The following is an 18,205-nucleotide window of genomic DNA, read 5'->3' on the forward strand; positions in this document are numbered from 1 at the left end:
TCAGCTAGGGTAAAGTGGCATAGCTTGACTGCAGGGAAAAAAAAAAAAAAGACGTTTGGTGCCATCATCTTGTTTGCTCTGTTTGGGTGTATTACCTCTGCCCCCACCCTGGGTCTGCCTGGTTTATTGAGCTCATAAACTCTTTGGGACAGGGACTGTCTACACTCTGAGCACTGAGCAGTACCTGTCACAGTTGGGCCCTGATCTTGATTGGCCCTTAGACACTAATATAATAAACATCATTTATAATAAAATAATAATAAATAATAATAATTGAAGTCAACGGAGCTACGCCAGTTTACAATGGTGTACACCAGTTGAGGATCCGGCACTCCAGTTTAAACTGCCCCCTCCCAGCCCCCCTGACTTGAGAGAGACTTCAGAGCCGAGAAGCTGGAGCTATAAAGACCCTGCCATGGATTCTGCTGCAGTGGCCCGGCTGGCTGTTCCTCAAGTGCGTGCCATACAAAAGGAGTTACCTAGTTCATGAGCCAGGGTGTAGGCAGCCTGGAGACCCTCATCTTCAATCACAGAGCAGCTTTTGTTCGGGTCACACATGGTGCCAATGTCTGCCACTCCCAGGGTGTCGCAGCTCTGGTGCCCACAGAAGTCCTGTGTTTGAAAACGGAACCAGGGGAAATATAGTTAGAGAAAGCATGGGTCCCCATCTGATTCTATGGACTCATGGCCTGTATAGATTTGTAGGAATATGGCTAACCAGGGATCTATCGATTGTTCCGTTAACATGCCACTCCCTGGGACTGCAGGAGCCCTGGGGTCTATTCCCACTTCTAGCTTTTCCTTGTATGTTAACCTGTGTCTTGCTACATAGATTGCTGAAAGAACTGTCTATGTCTGTATGTTTGTGCCAGGAGATGGTACTGCACGTTAGACTCAGATCTACCAAGCTCTCTCATGCTTGAGGCATAGATAAAATGAACTCCTAGATCGTTGCTGTCTATAAATCCCATGGTTCTGTGATATGAAAATAAGTAAGACAAGATGTGGCCTATTAACTGACTACTAAGTGAGATTCCTCGAGCAGCTGGTTTTCTAAAATTCACTGTTATGGGATCTGTAGGTCAGTGAGTTTCCAAGGAGTTTTCATCTCTTCCTTTTCTCTGAAGTTCTGATGCCTTTGCTGGGCACTTGATGATGGACCAGAAAGAAAATATTTAATGGAGAGGAAGGACGGCTTTATGAGTAAGCACTGGAGCGGGAATCAGGAGATCTAGCTTAAACTCCCAGCTCTGCCTCAGGGTCCCTGTGTTACCTTGGACAAAGTCATGTCATCTCTCCGGGTCTCAGTTCCCCACCACGGACGTGGGAATAACAGTCTACACTCTAAATAGAATGTAAGAGCCTTGGAGAAGGGACCATCTCTTAGTAGGTGTATGTACAGCACCTAGCACTGTTAGAATATTGTACTGGAGGGGTATAGTTCTGCCCCCTCCTTATCTCCCTCTATGCTCCAGGCCATGGCCAAGGTAAATCCCATATGGATTCTGGTCTGTCAGCGGCTGAGACTACAGACCTGTCTAGTCAGCAGGACGGCAGTGTCGTAGTGCTCTGGGTGACGGTCACTCGCGGGGTTGAAGCTCTGTTGCCAGTTGCAAAAGTTGCGCAGCGTGAGCCCTCCATTATCGGACACTTCCGGCCCGGCCTTCTCATCCTCCACAACCAGCACCTTCACCACCACCAAACTGACGGAGTTCTTCAGGGTAGGGTGCTGGTAGATCCGAGCGGCCACTGACATCAGGGTCAGAATGTGGTTCTGAAAGGAGAAAGGCAGGCGGGCAACCAGAGGGTTAAACCCTTGGGTCCAAAGTATACAGCGTGAAGCCTGCCACTTTCTGTTCCTTCGCAGGGGCCGCTAGTTAGGGTTCTGTTAAGTCCCGGGCACTAGGGATGAAGCAATACAACCTTCCTGACAACTTCTACGGCGTCTAAAGTGGGCACCTAACAAACATCCTTAATACGCTCCATGGGCTGCATTTTCCATTGCCCTGCGCCTTGGGCAGTCGTTTACACCAGCCCAGAGGGGGCGTAAAATTCTTACACCTGTTCTGTACTGGTTTAAATTATAACCAAGGTGCAAGACCAGGGAAAATCAGATCCCCTAGATCGGGGGGGCCAACCTGAGCCTGAGAAGGAGCCAGAATTTATGAATGTACATTGCCAAAGAGCCACAGTAATACGTCAGCAGCCCCCCATCAGCTCCCCCCCTGGCCCCCGCTCCTAGTGCTTCCCGCCCATCGGCGGCCCCGCCGCTCCCCCTCCCTCCCTGCACCTCCTGATCAGCTGTTCCTTGGCATGGAGGAGGCTCTGGGGGGAGGAGCGAGGGCATGGCAGGCTCAGGGGAGGGGGCGGGAAGGGGTGGAGTGGGGGCAGGGGCTGTGGCAGAGTCGGGGGTTGAGCAGCGAGCACCCCCCAGCACACTGGAAAGTTGGCCCCTGTAGCTCCGGCCCTGGATCCGGTGCCTAGACAGGGAGCCGCATATTAACCTCTGAAGAGCCGCGTGTGGCTCTGGAGCCCCAGGTTGGCCGCCCCTGGTGTATCTAGGTGCATCTCAGTCGATGTCGGTATTGCCTTTTGTTATAGCTTGGAGCACTGCCGACCCTCTGTACGGCAAATAACGCACTGCCGTCTGCAGCTGCTCAGGAGAAGGATGTCAATGATCTGAGGGATGTGTCTGTGTCCTCAGTAATAGCGTGAGCCATGCCCTCATTTTCCAGCCCCAGTCCACTAAAGCCAGGAACCAATCAGAATGTAACCACTTTAACTTGACATTTTCCATCTCAGTGCTGTGTATATAACACCCACATGTTCATGTGGTTAGCGGGGTTTGACCCGAGGGCCTTCAGCTCCAAACTACAGGCCTCTGCTAGTTGAGGTATAGCAAAAACTCTCTTAGCTAGCAACAGTAGCAGGTTATTAACCTCTATGTGGACCAGCCTCTAGAGGGGGCATGACACATGCTTTACAAGCATTTTAAAGATACAAAATCTACATTATTGGATGTATGATTGCAGTACGAACATGGGGGAGGGGAGAGCAGAGGTAAAAATCAATGTAATTCTGTTGACTTTAATGGAGCGACGCTAATTTTGACTAGCTGAGGATCTGGCCCCAAGTCTTCACTCTATGGTATGGTGGAGTATTTGCTGGCCTTTACACTCAGCTTCAAATATGTGCTCTTTAAACACATTCTCCACTCCTGAAGGGTGGTCAGCGTTCCTGGCTCGGAGATTCCTGGGAGGTACGAGCACAGCAGGAAATAGGCGAGTTTGTTCCAGCAAGCGCTGAGTGCTGCGGTACTTTAGTCCAAACCGTGTGTGGGCGTTAGGCTCCGGTGTTATTATTTGTGAATGGGATTTGTTCCTATAGCACTTATGAAAGCTGCCAAGCATTCACTCAGGAGTTCCTTCAGCTTGGGCGAACCAGCGAACCAGAGGTTATTGAATACGTCAAACGCTCCAGCAATGTTTAGGTTGATGTAAACATCTTATCGGCGCATTGAAATTCCTCCTCTGTTTGGCACCGTCTCACGGAATCATATTCATGAGAAAAAAATGCAATCATGTCACAACAGCATGAGAACTGGGGAAGAGAAAGCGGCTTCTCTCATCCCAGGCAAATTACACTTTGCGGTCTCAGTGACTTTAGCATAATTATGTAATTAGATTAGAGTCAGACATAAGGACTGAATTCTGCCCTTTCTTACACCTGTGCCAATCCAGAGCCGCTCTGAAGTTAGCAGAACTGCTACAGATTTACACCAGCAGCTGAGACCAGAATTTGGCTCTGTGAGTTTAACAATCTCAGCTGTAGCTGGAGTGAACAGTATCCCGTAGAATGGAACGCGCCAAGTTCTTTGCCTCAGTGGGGAATAAACAGCTCGCAGTGCTCACAGCCTTTCCTGGGCCAGTGATTTGCATGGGAGGAGCAGAAGCACCATTTGTTTAGAAAATTAGTAAGACTCACCAATGCACACATGTAAATCAGTGGCCATGATGGGAGTCTCGCTTGCATCCCAACATTCAGTGGATCGGAAATGTTGTCACAACACGGAGCCTCTGATGTACTTTGCAATGTTCATACATAAATAACGTACAAAATGACTTTCATCCCCAAGGATCCCCAGGCACTTCACAGACTGTGTGTAGAGATCAGTCATTGCTGATAATGCAGCCACTTCTGGGGTGGAATGAGAGAGCTGTTTAACAGCAACATTGAACAGTACCTAAGGGTATGAAGTGAAGAATACCACAATCAACTGAAACTGCAGGGAGCGGCAAGAGTCAGGAGGTGCAACATAATTAAATAAACGGAAGTGTGACTGACACACTGCAGTCAGCGTATCCCTGTTCCTATGAAAAGTGCCACTCCTAATTTGCAAAATGTGGTCAGGAGCTTGGATTTATGTCTCATCTGAAAGATTAATTGGTGCACTGGGGCCGCCTTGAACCAGTGCCATATAAGCAGGACATTCCTAGTTATCTTAAATCATTCTGCAACATGTTATCCTATCACAGAATAGCCATGCGAACAGATGTCTAATTTTAGCAATAGGCACTTTAGTCAAATTCAGTCCATTGTGTTATAGCAGGCACCAGAAGGAGTGAGGGGCACACTCGCTCGACCTGTTTATTCAGACTGGCCAGAATTCCATTATGTGACATACAGCTACAAAGCATAGAGCAGATGCAGCAAAGAATTCACTCTTGAGGCAAGAAACATACACAAGACTGTGCAATGTCCACTGTTACTGTTCCAGGGGAAATGTGGGAATTCTTTGTCTCTGCCTCAAGGTAAAGTCAAAATGGGCACCCTGATAAAGAGGCCACAAAGCTGTGGAATAATGCATCTGAAGAGGACTCCATATTTCACAAGACTAGGGTTGAAATTGGCATAATAGCCTCTAATTTAAAGCAGAAGGCTCCCCGAAGCACTTGAACGCATATGCAAACCATCCAGGGGTTCACATCACCCACCACTGAAATGCAGCTGTCTCTGGGGTGGAATATGGTCACTGCTTAGTAGAATATAGCAATGTTTGGGGGGGTGGGGGATGAGGTAACAAGGGAGACTGGAACCAGAATGAGAATTTTGAAGGGTCTGAAAATAATTACCTATATTGAAATGGCCCAGACACCTGGGTTTACAGCTCAATTCTTGCAAAGAGTGCTATGAGATCTTTTCTGGTCCAAAGATGCAGGATACAGGAGCACGCTGTGGTGGGGTAAGCTGGTTTGGCAGATGGCACAGTGGGGCTTGGGTTAAATTCTTATTTCCTGCCTGTATCTGCAAACATAGAAAAGAACTGGAAGGCAAAGATGGAAAGTGAACTGAACAAACAGCTATTTAGTGTAGATTAAAAGGTCAAATTCACTTGTTCCACCATCTGGTGTCTATTTATACCAGCGCTCGGCCTGGGCAGCGCATTCTGGTTCAGCTGGCCCATGATAGGAACCTGGCTGCTCTTGGGAGAGAAGCAAGTCACCTGCAGAATGTACATTTGACCAGCAGAGCCAGTTCAGAAACACGTTGGAATCTGAGGGGTTCTGCAGAGGCCGATCATTGTGTTTTCTCAGCCAAAGACAACATTTAAAGTTGTTTGATCCTGCTTTTCCACCTTCCTTTCTGCCACCCCTAGCCCTAGGGGCCTCTGTATTAATGAAGAACATCCAGGGTGAGATTTAGCCTCTCTCTGTCGTTGGATCTCCATGGATTTGCCTTCGTGGTGTCCCTGCTGCTGAGGAAGCAGGGTTAGATTTAGGAAAAGGGTGGAATCAAGGCTGAGGAGATCAGATCTGATGAAATTAAAAATCTTGTGAGCCATTTTTGCCACCTTGAACGGAGTTGTGGGATCAGGAGCATTCTTGTGAGATTTCCGCCATCTTGCTCAAAAAAACTGCTCTCGAGATTTCACTCACATCTTTAACTAATGCGAGACAATTGGTCCTTTTCCAGTCCTGGATCTGACCGAGAATTAAAACTGGAGGGGCAGGTTCCAATCTGGGGAGACGAATCTGGATCATTATCAAATTCTCAGGGGAAAGGGAGAGGAATCCTTCCTTTTCACCCAGTGCATTGGTACAGCTGCCTGGGCAGATGCAGCAGGATTTGGCCCATACTGGAATAAAGTGGTAAGTTTCCACTGTTTAATGAAGCCCACGGAAACTTTCCACCTCCCTAGTAGTGGTTGTGGAGTTGTGATTCTCCGCTCATTGCTATTGCGAGAAAACCAAATTCCATCCAATTCCCCCAGAAGGAGAAACAGACGGGGGAACGCATCAGAAAATGCCACTCAATGACCCTCAGTAGCAGACACACCAGACTTAGGAACTTAAGTGGTGCCTCAGTTTCCCTCTGGGAATGATGTTTCTTAATATCCCTAATGAGGCGCTTGAAGATCTATAGCTGACGTACTGCAGAAGCGTAGATATTAATTATTATTAGGTAGTATTATGCTCAGGTAGTATTAACAGCTTCTGCTCAGCTGAGTTACAAAGCAAACAAACTGCCTTCCCAGCAAGGAACCCACGTGCCCCATCGGTCACGCCAGCAGCTCTGCAGCTGACTGACATGAAAAGCACGAACCATGACAGATCATGAGACTGCTACTAGTGTACAGCACAACACAGGGCGAAGGAGATAAGATGAGAGATAAGAGCGTAAGTGGTGACGTTTAATTTGATCACATCTAAGGATTCCATGTGACTAAAGAGTCTTGCGAAACGCCTCTCTGCACACTTATTTATCTGAATCTGCACTGTCCTCTGAATATCGTCTGGGTGGGAAGGATAAAAAACTGAATGAAACCACACACACACACACACACACACCCCTGTTGCTGTAGAGTTGTTTCAGTAGGACACGCATCCATTCAACATGATTTTTTACTGTCGGGTTATTTTTGTAGAACCCCCCCACCACAATTTGATGTGTTATTGTAGGGCCCGCACTGCCATTTGCTATTGGAGGGTCGCTTTTGAAGCCAAACATCCTAACTGGCTGTGATTTTTCTCCTTAGAAGACAGCATTTATTGGAGGGGAAATAAGTGCAGGGCATTCTGTACGCAGACAGGCCCCGGGAAGAAAACAGGTGGTCGTTTTTTAGACTGATACTAATGACTGATGAGCTCTGAAAAGGACCTTTAAAAGCCACCCCCCACAGTAAGCAATGATTTGATACTATGCAGCCAGTTCCCCAAGCATTTGTCCCTACTGCTGCAAAGCAAAACTCACTCCCTGCTGGGCTGTCAGTGCATTAATCGGTTGGTGCATATGCAGCGTTGAGCCGGGGGACTGGAGTGGAGCTCCTCGGGAGATGGCTCAGCATCAGCTCCTGTTCCATTATGATAAGGGCTAGTGGGAACCAGGAGGACGTTCCAGCCCCAGCTGGAATCCCTGGTGGGTGGGGAGTGGGGCAGCCTCCTCAATGTTTACCAAAGTCGCTGGGAGCTCTTGGGGCTCCTGCCAGGGCCTTGGCTCCTGCCTCTCATGCAATACCTCCTTCGGCAGTTTGATGGCCGAGCCAGAAATTTCCTAGCACAAAGCCAGGCTGCAGCCAAAGTAAGTTGTGGGCAGTACGGGGGCAGGAGGCAAAGTGAACCCTGGCCAGTCCTCCTGTTTGCTGCCCTGCTCATATTCCTCTCGGCCCTCTTTCTCTCCAGCTCCTCTCCTCCCTCTTTTGTTTGTTCCTTCACATGCTTTCCCCTTTCCCTTTCCTCCTCTGCCCCATCTTTTCCTTTCCTTCATCTGTTTCTAGTCCTTTCTTTCCCCCCCTCTTCAGCAGCTGTGTCTCTCCTCCCTCCTTTCCTACTCTCTCTCTCTTCCTCCCACTCTCCTTTCCTTCCCTCCTCGCTGAATGTTCCATGCTTAAGGAGTTGGGGATCTCCGATGTTCTTATCCTCTGCTCAGAATGTGCTCTTCATACACCCCCCACCCGTAACCTGACCTAGTGCCCTAGGGGAGGTGGCTCATCGTCAGTACAGCTGGGCCTGGAATCCAACCTGCTTTCCTTCTCCTTTGAGATGACAGCATTTCAGTCACCACGGCCCTTTCCTGATCAGCTGACCCACCGCCCATCGCTGCAAGGTCAGAAAAATATCATTATCCCCATTTTACAGGTGGGCAAACAGAGGCACAGGAGGGTTAAAGTGACTTGGCCAAGGGGACACAGCTTGATAGCGACAGAGCTAGGAATAGAACTCAGTCTTACTGACTCCAAAGTTCCTTGCTCTCACTACAAGAACGCACTCCATCCCAGAAGTAGAACCCAGGAATCCTGATGTCTCGTCCCATCTTCTAACCTGCTAGACACACCAGATCGGAGAGATGACGCAATGTCTGTTTTCTGATGGAGCTTTGGACAGGCGCACGGCCACGTTTGTTTAGCCTTTTGCCATCCCTGTAATTATTCCAGGGTAGGTTGTTTTCTCAGCATGTGGGAGTTATGCACAGATCCTTAGGCATGAGACGCAGAGTAATAACAATGATCTCTTACACTGTGCCTTTCATACCAAAGTGCTTTATAATCAACAGTCATTTTGCCAGCAGCCACCTCTGGGGTCAGCTGTGGCAGCTGTTTAACATTATGCTGCAGTTCAGGAAAGGAAGTGGAGAAGATTCCCACATCCAGTGGGCAGAAATTGAGGGGGGGAAAATGTATTGGCCCCCTCTGGATTATGCCTCTTAAGCTCTTTGCTCAACCTTGTCCTGGACTTCTTGAACCCAGAGTTCAGGCTGCCAAAGTTATCCCACTTCCATGTGCAAGATAAACTCCAGCCAGGAGCCCTGGAGCACAAAGGCCAATGCATTGATGTGCTCAGCCACCCACTTCTCTTGCTCTTCGCCTTCCTCCAGGGCTGCAGTGAAAAGCAGCCGGAAACAGCCCGTGTTAATTGAATCTTCAGAGATGGCCCCCATGGATTGCAGAATGCCCACTTTCTCCAGAAATCAGATAAGGAGGGCTGGCTCCCTTTGTCAAGGGATTAATTGAACTCTATTGTGCAAACTGTGAAAAATCCTGGCATAAGCCTAGGAGAGAGAGCCGGAACAAGGCGATCTTAGCTCCATCTCAATCACATCTGGAGCCATCTGCTGTCCCGGCCAGAGAGCACAGAGTGGCAGAAAGGCAGCAAAGCAAATATCCGTTTCCTCCTCGGAGAGCTGCGACTGTCCACCTGCATCAGATGGAAGCCCAGGGTGACATTTTCAAATCCACCTGGGGTTCAGACATCTAGTTCCCATTGGAATCAGCAGGAACTGTGCATCTCATTCCCCTAGGAGACTTCGGAAATTTCACCCTGGGACTTTATGGGACACAGAAAATTCATCTGAGCTGGAATAGCCACTTGGTAGACGAGAACTGCTAGAAGCAACTCTACCAGCAAGATCTGGTTGGGTTTAGCTCACCTGCAAGGTCACTTTGCGGGACAGTTTGCCTATGTAGGAGGCTGTGCCCTGCTTGTCTGCAATAGATGGGACTTTGACTGTAACCTGATGCAATACAGCCTTGCTCCACAAACTCGGTCCAGCAGTTTAGCTACTGGCTGTTCTCAAAGGACCCAGATTGTAACAGGCCCAACAGAGCTCGAGCGCAGACCCCAACTGTATGGAAGAAACACTACAGTCAACGGTATATCTTATGACTTACTCAGAGCTGCTGATTTTATCACGAGTCTTATGATATTTGGTGCTTTTTCTTCAAGCCCCAGCTGCTGGAGTCAGGGGATACCCAGAGAGTCCCAGTTTTCTTTGACAAGAACAAAGGAAGAGTCTAGCCCTTGTGGTTAGAGAGAAAAGCTTGAAGACATGACCCCAGTGCACCCTGAAGGCTCAGAGACCAGATGGCAAAGAAAAAGGACCCAACATTTATTATTGTTTGAAATTTAATGATTTTTAAGATCAAACTCATGATTGTGGAATGCTTGGGGTTGGCAACACTGTGCCCACAGCCAAAGCCCTTACTCCTACCTGGTGGGCTGAGGTCACTCTCAAGTGAACTGAGCACGTTGCTCAGGAGATTTGCATCTGAGCCCTGACTCTGGCACTGACTGGCTGTGCTGCCTTAAGCAAGTCAAAGAGACCCCATTTTCAAACACACCCCTTGCTTTGGGTGCCTAACTCCATACCCCCAGGCCCCATAGAAGTCATCGGCAATTGTGGGTGCTCAGCATCTCTGAAATAATTAGGCCCGAGTCCTTTCCATGCCTCAGTTTCCTCAACTGTTAAAAAAAAAAGCCCTATGGTGCTAATGATGTTCACCCACTTTTGTAAAGCGCTGTGGGGTCTCTGGAGGAGACGTGCAGAGCATTGTGTGCATAGCGCGGGTATTTACATTTATCACTGTAGAATCTAGGCACCGTTCATCACTAACACCCTCTTGCGAAGGTCTGAGCGCTCCCAAGGCCTGCTGAGTGGAGAGTGCTCAGCACCTCTCAGGAACATGCCCATAGGTGCAACAACAAATGCCCACTGGAATAATCTGATTCAGAGAAGTGATGAGAAACAGAAAGCCTTAGGGCCCGGTTCTGCTGTCACCTCCCCGACTGATGTCAGCACAGTTATTCCTGATTTACACCAGTGTGAAGAGGGAGCAGAATCAGACCCTTGCTGTCTGAGTTAGGCTAACTGCTGAGCTACTTGAGGAAGAATGGAGCAAATGGAATGGAATGAATAAAAGCAAATCATTGATAGAACTTCCTTAATAGCAGCATAAAATTGATTATAACTTACACTGCTCTGACTCCCCCATTTCCTCTTATGTATATCCCACGCCTGATCTGTTTCAGCTTATGTAAGAAAATAGCTTCTTACTATAAACAATGCTTTTGACCTTTAATAAATATTTGGTCATGAAAGTGTTGTTACGGGAAGAAAAGTAACTATGTAAATATGGTCCCTTCTGTCTCAACAAGTTTTGCTCGCTGTGCATCTTCCAGTCAGATGTGCTGCTCCCACTGATGCAAACAAGTGTGCATTCCCACCAGCTCAGCAGGGCCAGTTCAGCTAAGGGAGTGTGAGCTGGATTCTGATCCGCCTCTTGGATTGCCAGCTGAAGCTCAGAACTCTTGTCGCTGATCACGCAAGAAGCCGAAATAGACCAGGTGAGTTGGGCCATTTTGAATAACTGCCCTGATGTGTGTAAACTCAGCACTAGAACGGATTGGCATTTTTTTTTTCAAATGTCAGGTTTTTTTAATCTTTTTTTTCAGCCAGGAAAAAAAAATTGACCCTCCCCACCTGCCCAAAATAAACACCTTGAAAATGATATTTCCCTCCCCTGCACCTTTTGGGATTAAGCAGAGAAATCAGTAGGAAGGGGAAGAGGGTGGGGCAGGATGGGGAACCGAATGCGGATTACTAGGATATTCCCTACCCAAGATGCTCCTCTGAGTTACGCCTCTAAATCCTGAAGAACTCCCCTGAAATCAGTTCAATCTTGCTTTTGTGAAAGATGATGAGCCAGAATCCAACCTCAGTTGCAGAAAATGGAGTTACTCCATTTTCCCCCTGAGAAGCCCTAAAGTTTATGCTCCCTTCCCTCTACACAGCTTGGTAACTTCCAAGAGTGGATCGGGAGAGGGCCCCTCCACCCTTCTACACACTGTCCTGGGATCTCTTGGCTGATAAGCAGCCTGTTTACATGGTCCTCAGGTGGCATCACGTTCCTTTAAACCACAGTAACTGGCTTCTGGATTTGTCCCATAGCTACATCCTTGGCATGTCAGCATCCCATCGGTTCTAAGTGCAGCTCAGTGGCCGGGGTGCCATTGAGAGCTGCCTAGTGAGAGCTCGATCACATAAACCCAGCAAGATCAGTTATTCGGTCAGAGATCTGTTGATTTCATCAGTGTGTCCGTAGACAGCTATGAGCAGCTTCAATAACCAGCTGAGGACAAATCCTGAAAACCCTACCGCTGTTTTCAAGCCACTTGGTGCCCATTTGAAAGCACAAATAGGACATGGAAGATGCAAAACCTCATTATTACCACTATGGTCTGCACTGATGGTCCCTCTAAGGGCTGGGACCAGAAATGCAATGGTGGGGTGACATTCTTCTCCAAGACCAAGTTTTTTGATATGGGCCCAAAACATCAGGTTCTCGCATTCCAAACTCTCACTGACTTTGTCTGGTGAAGAACTGAGGAAACCAGTTAGGACCTTAGGATTTGAGTCACAATGTTGCATCTAATAGGACTTGATCTACTGCTATTTTGAGTGTAAGCTCTTTGGGGCAGGGACTTTGTGTTTCTCAAAGCACTGAGCATCCTACGAGTATTATATAAACAACAAGAAACAAGGGCCAAAACCGGAGTGTTGCTGAGCACCCACAAGTCCCATTGAAGTCAGTGGGAGTTGGAATGCTCAGCACACCTCAGGATCAGGCCCACACGTGCTGGAACAATTTGTATAGTGGGGGTGCTGAGAGCCATTGAACCAAACTGTAAACCCTGGATATGATGGAAAGCACTTCCAGCCAGGGGGTGCAGCAGGCCCTCCCTCCAGCACCTGTGATCAGATCTCAACTGAAGAGAGCAGGAATGAGAATGTGCCCCACTGGGGAGAACATGAGGGGGAGCCTTTGGGAAAGGGTCAGACCCCACCTTAATCCTGCTGGCTGCTTGCTTACTTCAGGCAAAATGCAGCACATGGGTTTCATCTGGTTAAAATTTACCCACCCCCATATCCCATTGCTTTAATCTGAGCTCAGTACCTAGAACTACTGCAGAGTCAGGCCTTGTCTCGTCTCTTGCACATCCTCCACTTGCACGTGCTCCCCAGTACGTATGTACACACACACACACACACACACTGTACACACACGTACACACACAGAGGCTGCTTAGGGACCATTCACCATTTAGTATCAACTGCTGCTATCCTACAGACTTTACTGTTTAAGACACTGGTGTCAGTCTCTTGCACCGTCTGTCACTTTAGTACCTAGAAGCACGAGTGGGTCACTCAAACCACGCGATGACAAACCTAGAATCGGTCTGGCCTTCAGTGCCAGATCCACCCTCTGCTACAGAATACACGCCACCCAAACAACGGCAAATACCTGCACAAGCAGGTGGCAGGGTAATACACGGAGAGGTGTGGATTCCACTTGGTGCCAGTGACGGCTGGGGTATATTTGCCTTTGAGGCATGGTCTCCTTTCCCCCTACACTTGGGCAAGTCATGTCCCTCTGTGTGCCTCAGTTTCCCCATCTGTAAAAAAGGGGAGAGTGATACTGACCTCCCTGGCAAAAAATATCTTTGAGATCTGCAGATAAAAAGCACTATAAGACCTAGGGACTGCTGTTATTATTACACTAATAGAAGTTATACAGGGATTTCCTGGGGTAGATTGTGTTCTGCTGTCGAAATGTGCCCTATGCCCCCACACAAGAGCCGGTGGATTTCATGCTTACACTTGTACGACTGCTTCTGGTGCATCTGATGGCTGAGAAGGTGGATAGAAGTTGGGTTTGGGCAGAGACTATAGGCCAAGGGCTTTACAAGTGACAGTGCTGGTGACAGGGGCCCAGACTGACAGCCCTGGAGACAGACACTCTGTCCATAGAGCAGGCTTGGCAGGTATGCACCTTGCCAGAGAGCATCAGTCCTGAGCTGGAGGGTGAGAAGGGAGATCCGCCTCCCCAGCCCACCCAGTCCTTTGCCTCTCCATTCAGACTGAACACAGAGGACAACCAGTGCCATCGGTATCATGCTATGGACACGTGAGACCTGGACTTGTACCGGGCCAAGGACACCTCTTTTACCATAGAAGAGAGAATGTTTTCCAGGGCAGGAGCATGGGGAAGAGTCTGTTTGCCTTGTGGCATGAGTGTGTTCGTGTGCAGGGAGGGTCTGTGCTAACTGATAGCGGGTGGCTAACCCCAAGCAGGCTGGTGCATTGTTCAGCTGCGGCTTGCATTACTCCCTGTGCTAAAGCTGCAAGAGGCAATTCAGTTAATCCCCTTTGCAGCAGAGCACTTTCCCGATATATCCAAGGGACAGTTCTGCCCCTCTCCCCTCATCCTCCCCTCCAAACCCTGTCCTCAGACCCAGGTGAAAAAGTAGCACTTTCTCCTTGGTGAGATGCAGGCCCAGACACGGATCACTGAGGTCCCTTCCAACCCTGATATTCTATGATTCTATGATTCACTCCGTTGGCCAGAAACACTTCCTTCACCTCCTGCTACAACCGCGTTTCCTACTTCCCTGGCTAGCTCTGTAGCAACATGAAAGGCACTAGCCTTAGCTAGTATATGTGTTGTGTACATACAGTGAAGGCAGAGGGCAAATCCATCTACTCAGCGGCTCAGAACAGTCTCCAGAGTTTTCCTTTCAGGCTGAAACGGCACCATTTGTCAGCTCAAGAGTGCAAGACACTTTCTGAAAGCTTCATCAAAACCCATGCAGCTATCTTTGAATGACTCAGATAGGGAAAATACTATTACCCTGGTTAAAACACCCCAGATCATCGTATGGTCATTTGTGTGTGTGTGAACGCATAAACATTGCTTAACAATAGCTGAGTTTTAAAATGTGTCACACTTGGGATGTAGCTGGACCTCAGTGAGGGATCATGTGATCATGCAAGTGATCATGCTCATTACAGGTTTGAAAGCCCACCTTACAGATGCTGTAGATGCCCAGGCATAACCGGGGCTGGGAATGGGCAACAGGGGATGGATCACTTGATGATTCCCTGTTCTGTTCATTCCCTCTGGGGCACCTGGCACTGGCCACTGTCGGAAGACAGGACACTGGGCTAGATGGACCATTGGTCTGACCCAGTCTCGCCGTTCTTATGGTCACCTTCAAGAATCATCTCTTTCATTTTATATCTATGTTATAAACTCACACTTCAGTGACACTTAGGATCGGAAAGCACTTTGGGAACATTAGTTAACTAGCCTTATGTCAAAAGCACAGGGAATTTAATGGAAGACAATACACTTGTTTGGAGGGGGGAAGAGGGACCATGTTATAGTCTCTCATAGAAATATATCCCTGCTACAAAATTCAGCCAGGTGGGGCCAAGACCCTATAGAAAGGTGCTGGGGTTTTTAGACCGATTTCTATAGCAACCCATTACTTGTCTGATCATAGGATGTTTCCATACAAGTAAGCGTCACAACCGCCCTGGGAGCCAGGGCACTGGCCATGTTTAGAAACGCCTGCGGTCACCAGAGGGTGAATTCAGGTCTCTCCCTCCCGCCCTGCCACCCATTCAGGGTACCCAGAGAGGGACAAGCCGCAGAGCCTTTGCAAAGCAAGCTCGTGGACAATCACCAGCAGCTCCCAAACCGGAACCCCGCAGGCTCACCCCTGAGCGCAGGGCATTTCTTCTGGGTGGATGCAAGTGTGGAGACAGGACCGAGAAGCCTCTAGCCCTTGGGCGCAGCGCTAACCCTGGGGCTTGGTTTCTGGGCTGAGACAGCAGGTCTCCTCGGAAGCTCCGCTCCCTCCAGGGGGAGCCAATAGGTCGGGTTCCTGGGGAGGCAGCTCCTCGCCCTGTGAGCGTGGCTGCTCCCCAGTGGGACTCAGCCCCGGATCTCTGATTGGGAAGGTCCCCCCCCACCCCAGGAACCAGAGATGCTCATCGCAAGGGGCTGGATGCTGCCCCCTCTCATTCCACACGCGTGGAGGGTGGAGAGGGACCTGCCAGGTGCTGGAGGGGGCTCGGGGGGCGGGGGGGGGGAAGCACCGTCTTACCTTCAGCTCTTCCCCGTAGAACCGGACCATGGACGCGTCAGCCACCAGCAGCGTCTCCACGAAGCGGGCCGCGGACACGAAGCGCTTGGCGCGGCGGCCGGCCCCCAGGGGCAGCTCGCTCCCGGGCGCGGGCGGCGCGGGCCCCCCCCGGCCCCTCCGCTGGAGCCGGTGCGGCTGCCGCAGCGGCTCGGCGCCCCCGCGGGCCGCGGGCTGGACGAGGTATTCGTCCCCGTCCACCAGGAAGGAGCCGCGGATGCCCCGGCACAGGCTCACGGCCGCCAGCGAGCCGGGCTGCGAGTTGACGGTCCCGGAGTAGAAGCATCGCCGCAGCCCGGCCTCGCCGCCCTCGGCCCGCGGGCCCCGCCGGCCCAGGCGCTGGATCGTCAGCCCGGGGGCGAGGAAGCGGGCATCGGGCGCCAGCTGCAGCACGAAGTCCCGGCGGAAGGCGGAGAGGCAGAAGGAGACCCGCTCTCCGCCCCGCGGGTCTGGGATCCGCACGGGCACCACCTCCTGGGAGTCCCCGGGCGGGCTGGGCAGCGCCCGGGCAGCCCCCAGCAGCAGCAGCAGGAGGGGGCAGGCAGGTGCCCGCCTGCCAGGCACGGGCGGCTCCCGACGGGAAAGGGGCATGGTGGGACCGGACAAGTGCGACGGGAGACCCAAGTGCCGCCCCCCGGCAGGGCAGGGCAGGGCAGGGCAGGGCAGGGCGAGCTCCGCAAGCCGGCGTGGGACCGGCGCTGGGGCGTGAAGCCAGATGCAACAGAAGAGGGAGAGGTTCACGCCGGCTGGTTTAATTACCAGCAAGCGGGAGAGATGGAGAAAACTCCGCTTCCCTCCGGAGCCCGGGCTGGGGGCTCCCTGCACCTTTGCAAGCCAAACACCCAGCAGCAGCCAGGCAGCTGGCTGCTTGGGCAAGGTGCTGAGGCGGAGGGGGGCTTGGGGAAGGGGCTTCTCACTCTCTCTAAGAGTTTGCTTCCCTCCTGTCTTCCCCAGGCGCTTCTGGCCGAGCTCGCCTGGAGCAGCCCCTCCAAAGCCTTTGCAGCCCCAAAGCGGGCTGCCGACTCCTCGGTATTTATACTTTCTTCCCCCTGCTTTGACATAAGAGGTTTATTTTTGATCTCGCACTATTCCACTTCCCCCTCCCCTGGGACCCGGAGAAGCAGGAGGAGGAGAAGTGAAAAAGGGAAAAAAAAAAAAGTTTTGGATGGAAGTGGAGGCCAATCAGGAGCCAGAAGGGCCCGCCTCTCCTGTTTAAGTGTCAACTCCAGCATTCCCCCCGACCCGTTTACTCGCTCCGGATTAACTCCTTCAGCCCAGCCTCTGCCGAGATCAAAGAGCCCGCTCTCACAGCAAGAAGCCTCTGGATTTCAGGGGAGTTAGTCCTGATTTACACGGAGACCAGACGCAGACCCTCCTTCTCCCCAGCTTACACCCGTTTCACCCCCACTGATTCCAGAGGACTTGCTCCTGATTGCCATGGCAGAGTCCGACCCCTGGGGACTGAAGCGGCGCCCACCGATTCCAGGGAGACCCTCCGAGAGCAGAGTCAGCCCCTTACCTTTCAGACAGCATTGTCGCCAGGGCTGAAAGCAAACCTTCTGCATCCAGTTTTTCCTCTGCAGTCCACACTATCCCCCCCATATCAACCAGCGCAAATGCACCCTGTGGTCCAGAAGCAAATGCGATCACACAGGGAGTGCGGACTCTGAACAGAACTTCCCCCAAGCAGCTGGATGCTGAGGGTTTGAACGAAGCTGTTTTCCTAAAGCCAAAATAAAGCACCAGGCTTTATGGACTCGCCAGTAAAGCAGATTCCTAGTGTTTGCCTATGAGAATAAAATGACCCAAACAACACTGTTCCTTCCCCATTTTTTTTTTTTGTGTGTGTGTGTGTGGTGTGCGCGTGATGGGGGGAATTCCTGAAACTATCCCATCTCATGATTTAGAGAAATAGAAACCACAGCTAGCTTGCTACCGGAGTGTCTTTCCAGGGAGTGGGATTCCTAGAGCTGGAAGCAGACCCAGGAAAATCACCTGTTGGCAGGTGCTCAGCAAGGAGAAAGCAGAACACAGCTCCAACAGAAAGCAGATGTTCTTGGCTGGGAAAGTTTTTAGAACCATGGAGCAGCTGTTGTGAAGGGGAGAGGGAAATCACCCCTTTGATAGATTGTTTCTTACCTCCTAAGCGCCCTTTCCCACTTGCCCCAAGAGACACCAAAGCTTTGCATTTTGCTCCAGACCCCATTAAAAATCCTATGGAACGTCATCACTGGTGCTGCTTCTGCAGCCAGCCCTATGGAAAGGGGCCTCACTTTGCAAAGCCCACCCTCAGGTCTCAGGAGCCGCCGTGGAGTTGCAGGTGCTCAGGATTGGGCCAAAACTTCCTTTCCCTTCCAGTGCATGAAACCCCAGAGATCAGCCAATCTAACCTGTGTTTTAAATCTTTTGAAAGATTCCTTAAAGAATCCTTAAAACATTTGAAAGGC

The 18,205-nt window shown here is 50.5% G+C and overlaps 1 protein-coding gene across 1 annotated transcript in view; it reads right to left on the reverse strand.

Moving 5' to 3' along the window:
• ADAMTS8 (ADAM metallopeptidase with thrombospondin type 1 motif 8) overlaps positions 1-17,363 on the reverse strand; it is a 31,524-nt gene extending 14,161 nt beyond the window's left edge. Inside the window, exons 1-3 of the mRNA XM_073320617.1 lie at positions 15,723-17,363; positions 1,535-1,774; positions 480-612 (exon numbers count right to left, since the gene is read on the reverse strand). Coding sequence (XP_073176718.1) covers positions 480-612; positions 1,535-1,774; positions 15,723-16,349 — 1,000 coding nt within the window. The 5' untranslated portion in view covers positions 16,350-17,363. The remainder of the gene's footprint in view (positions 1-479; positions 613-1,534; positions 1,775-15,722) is intronic.
• Between the last annotated feature and the right edge of the window lie 842 nt (positions 17,364-18,205).

The sequence above is a fragment of the Lepidochelys kempii genome, chromosome 22, assembly GCF_965140265.1.
Source record: "Lepidochelys kempii isolate rLepKem1 chromosome 22, rLepKem1.hap2, whole genome shotgun sequence".
NCBI lineage: Eukaryota > Metazoa > Chordata > Testudines > Cheloniidae > Lepidochelys > Lepidochelys kempii.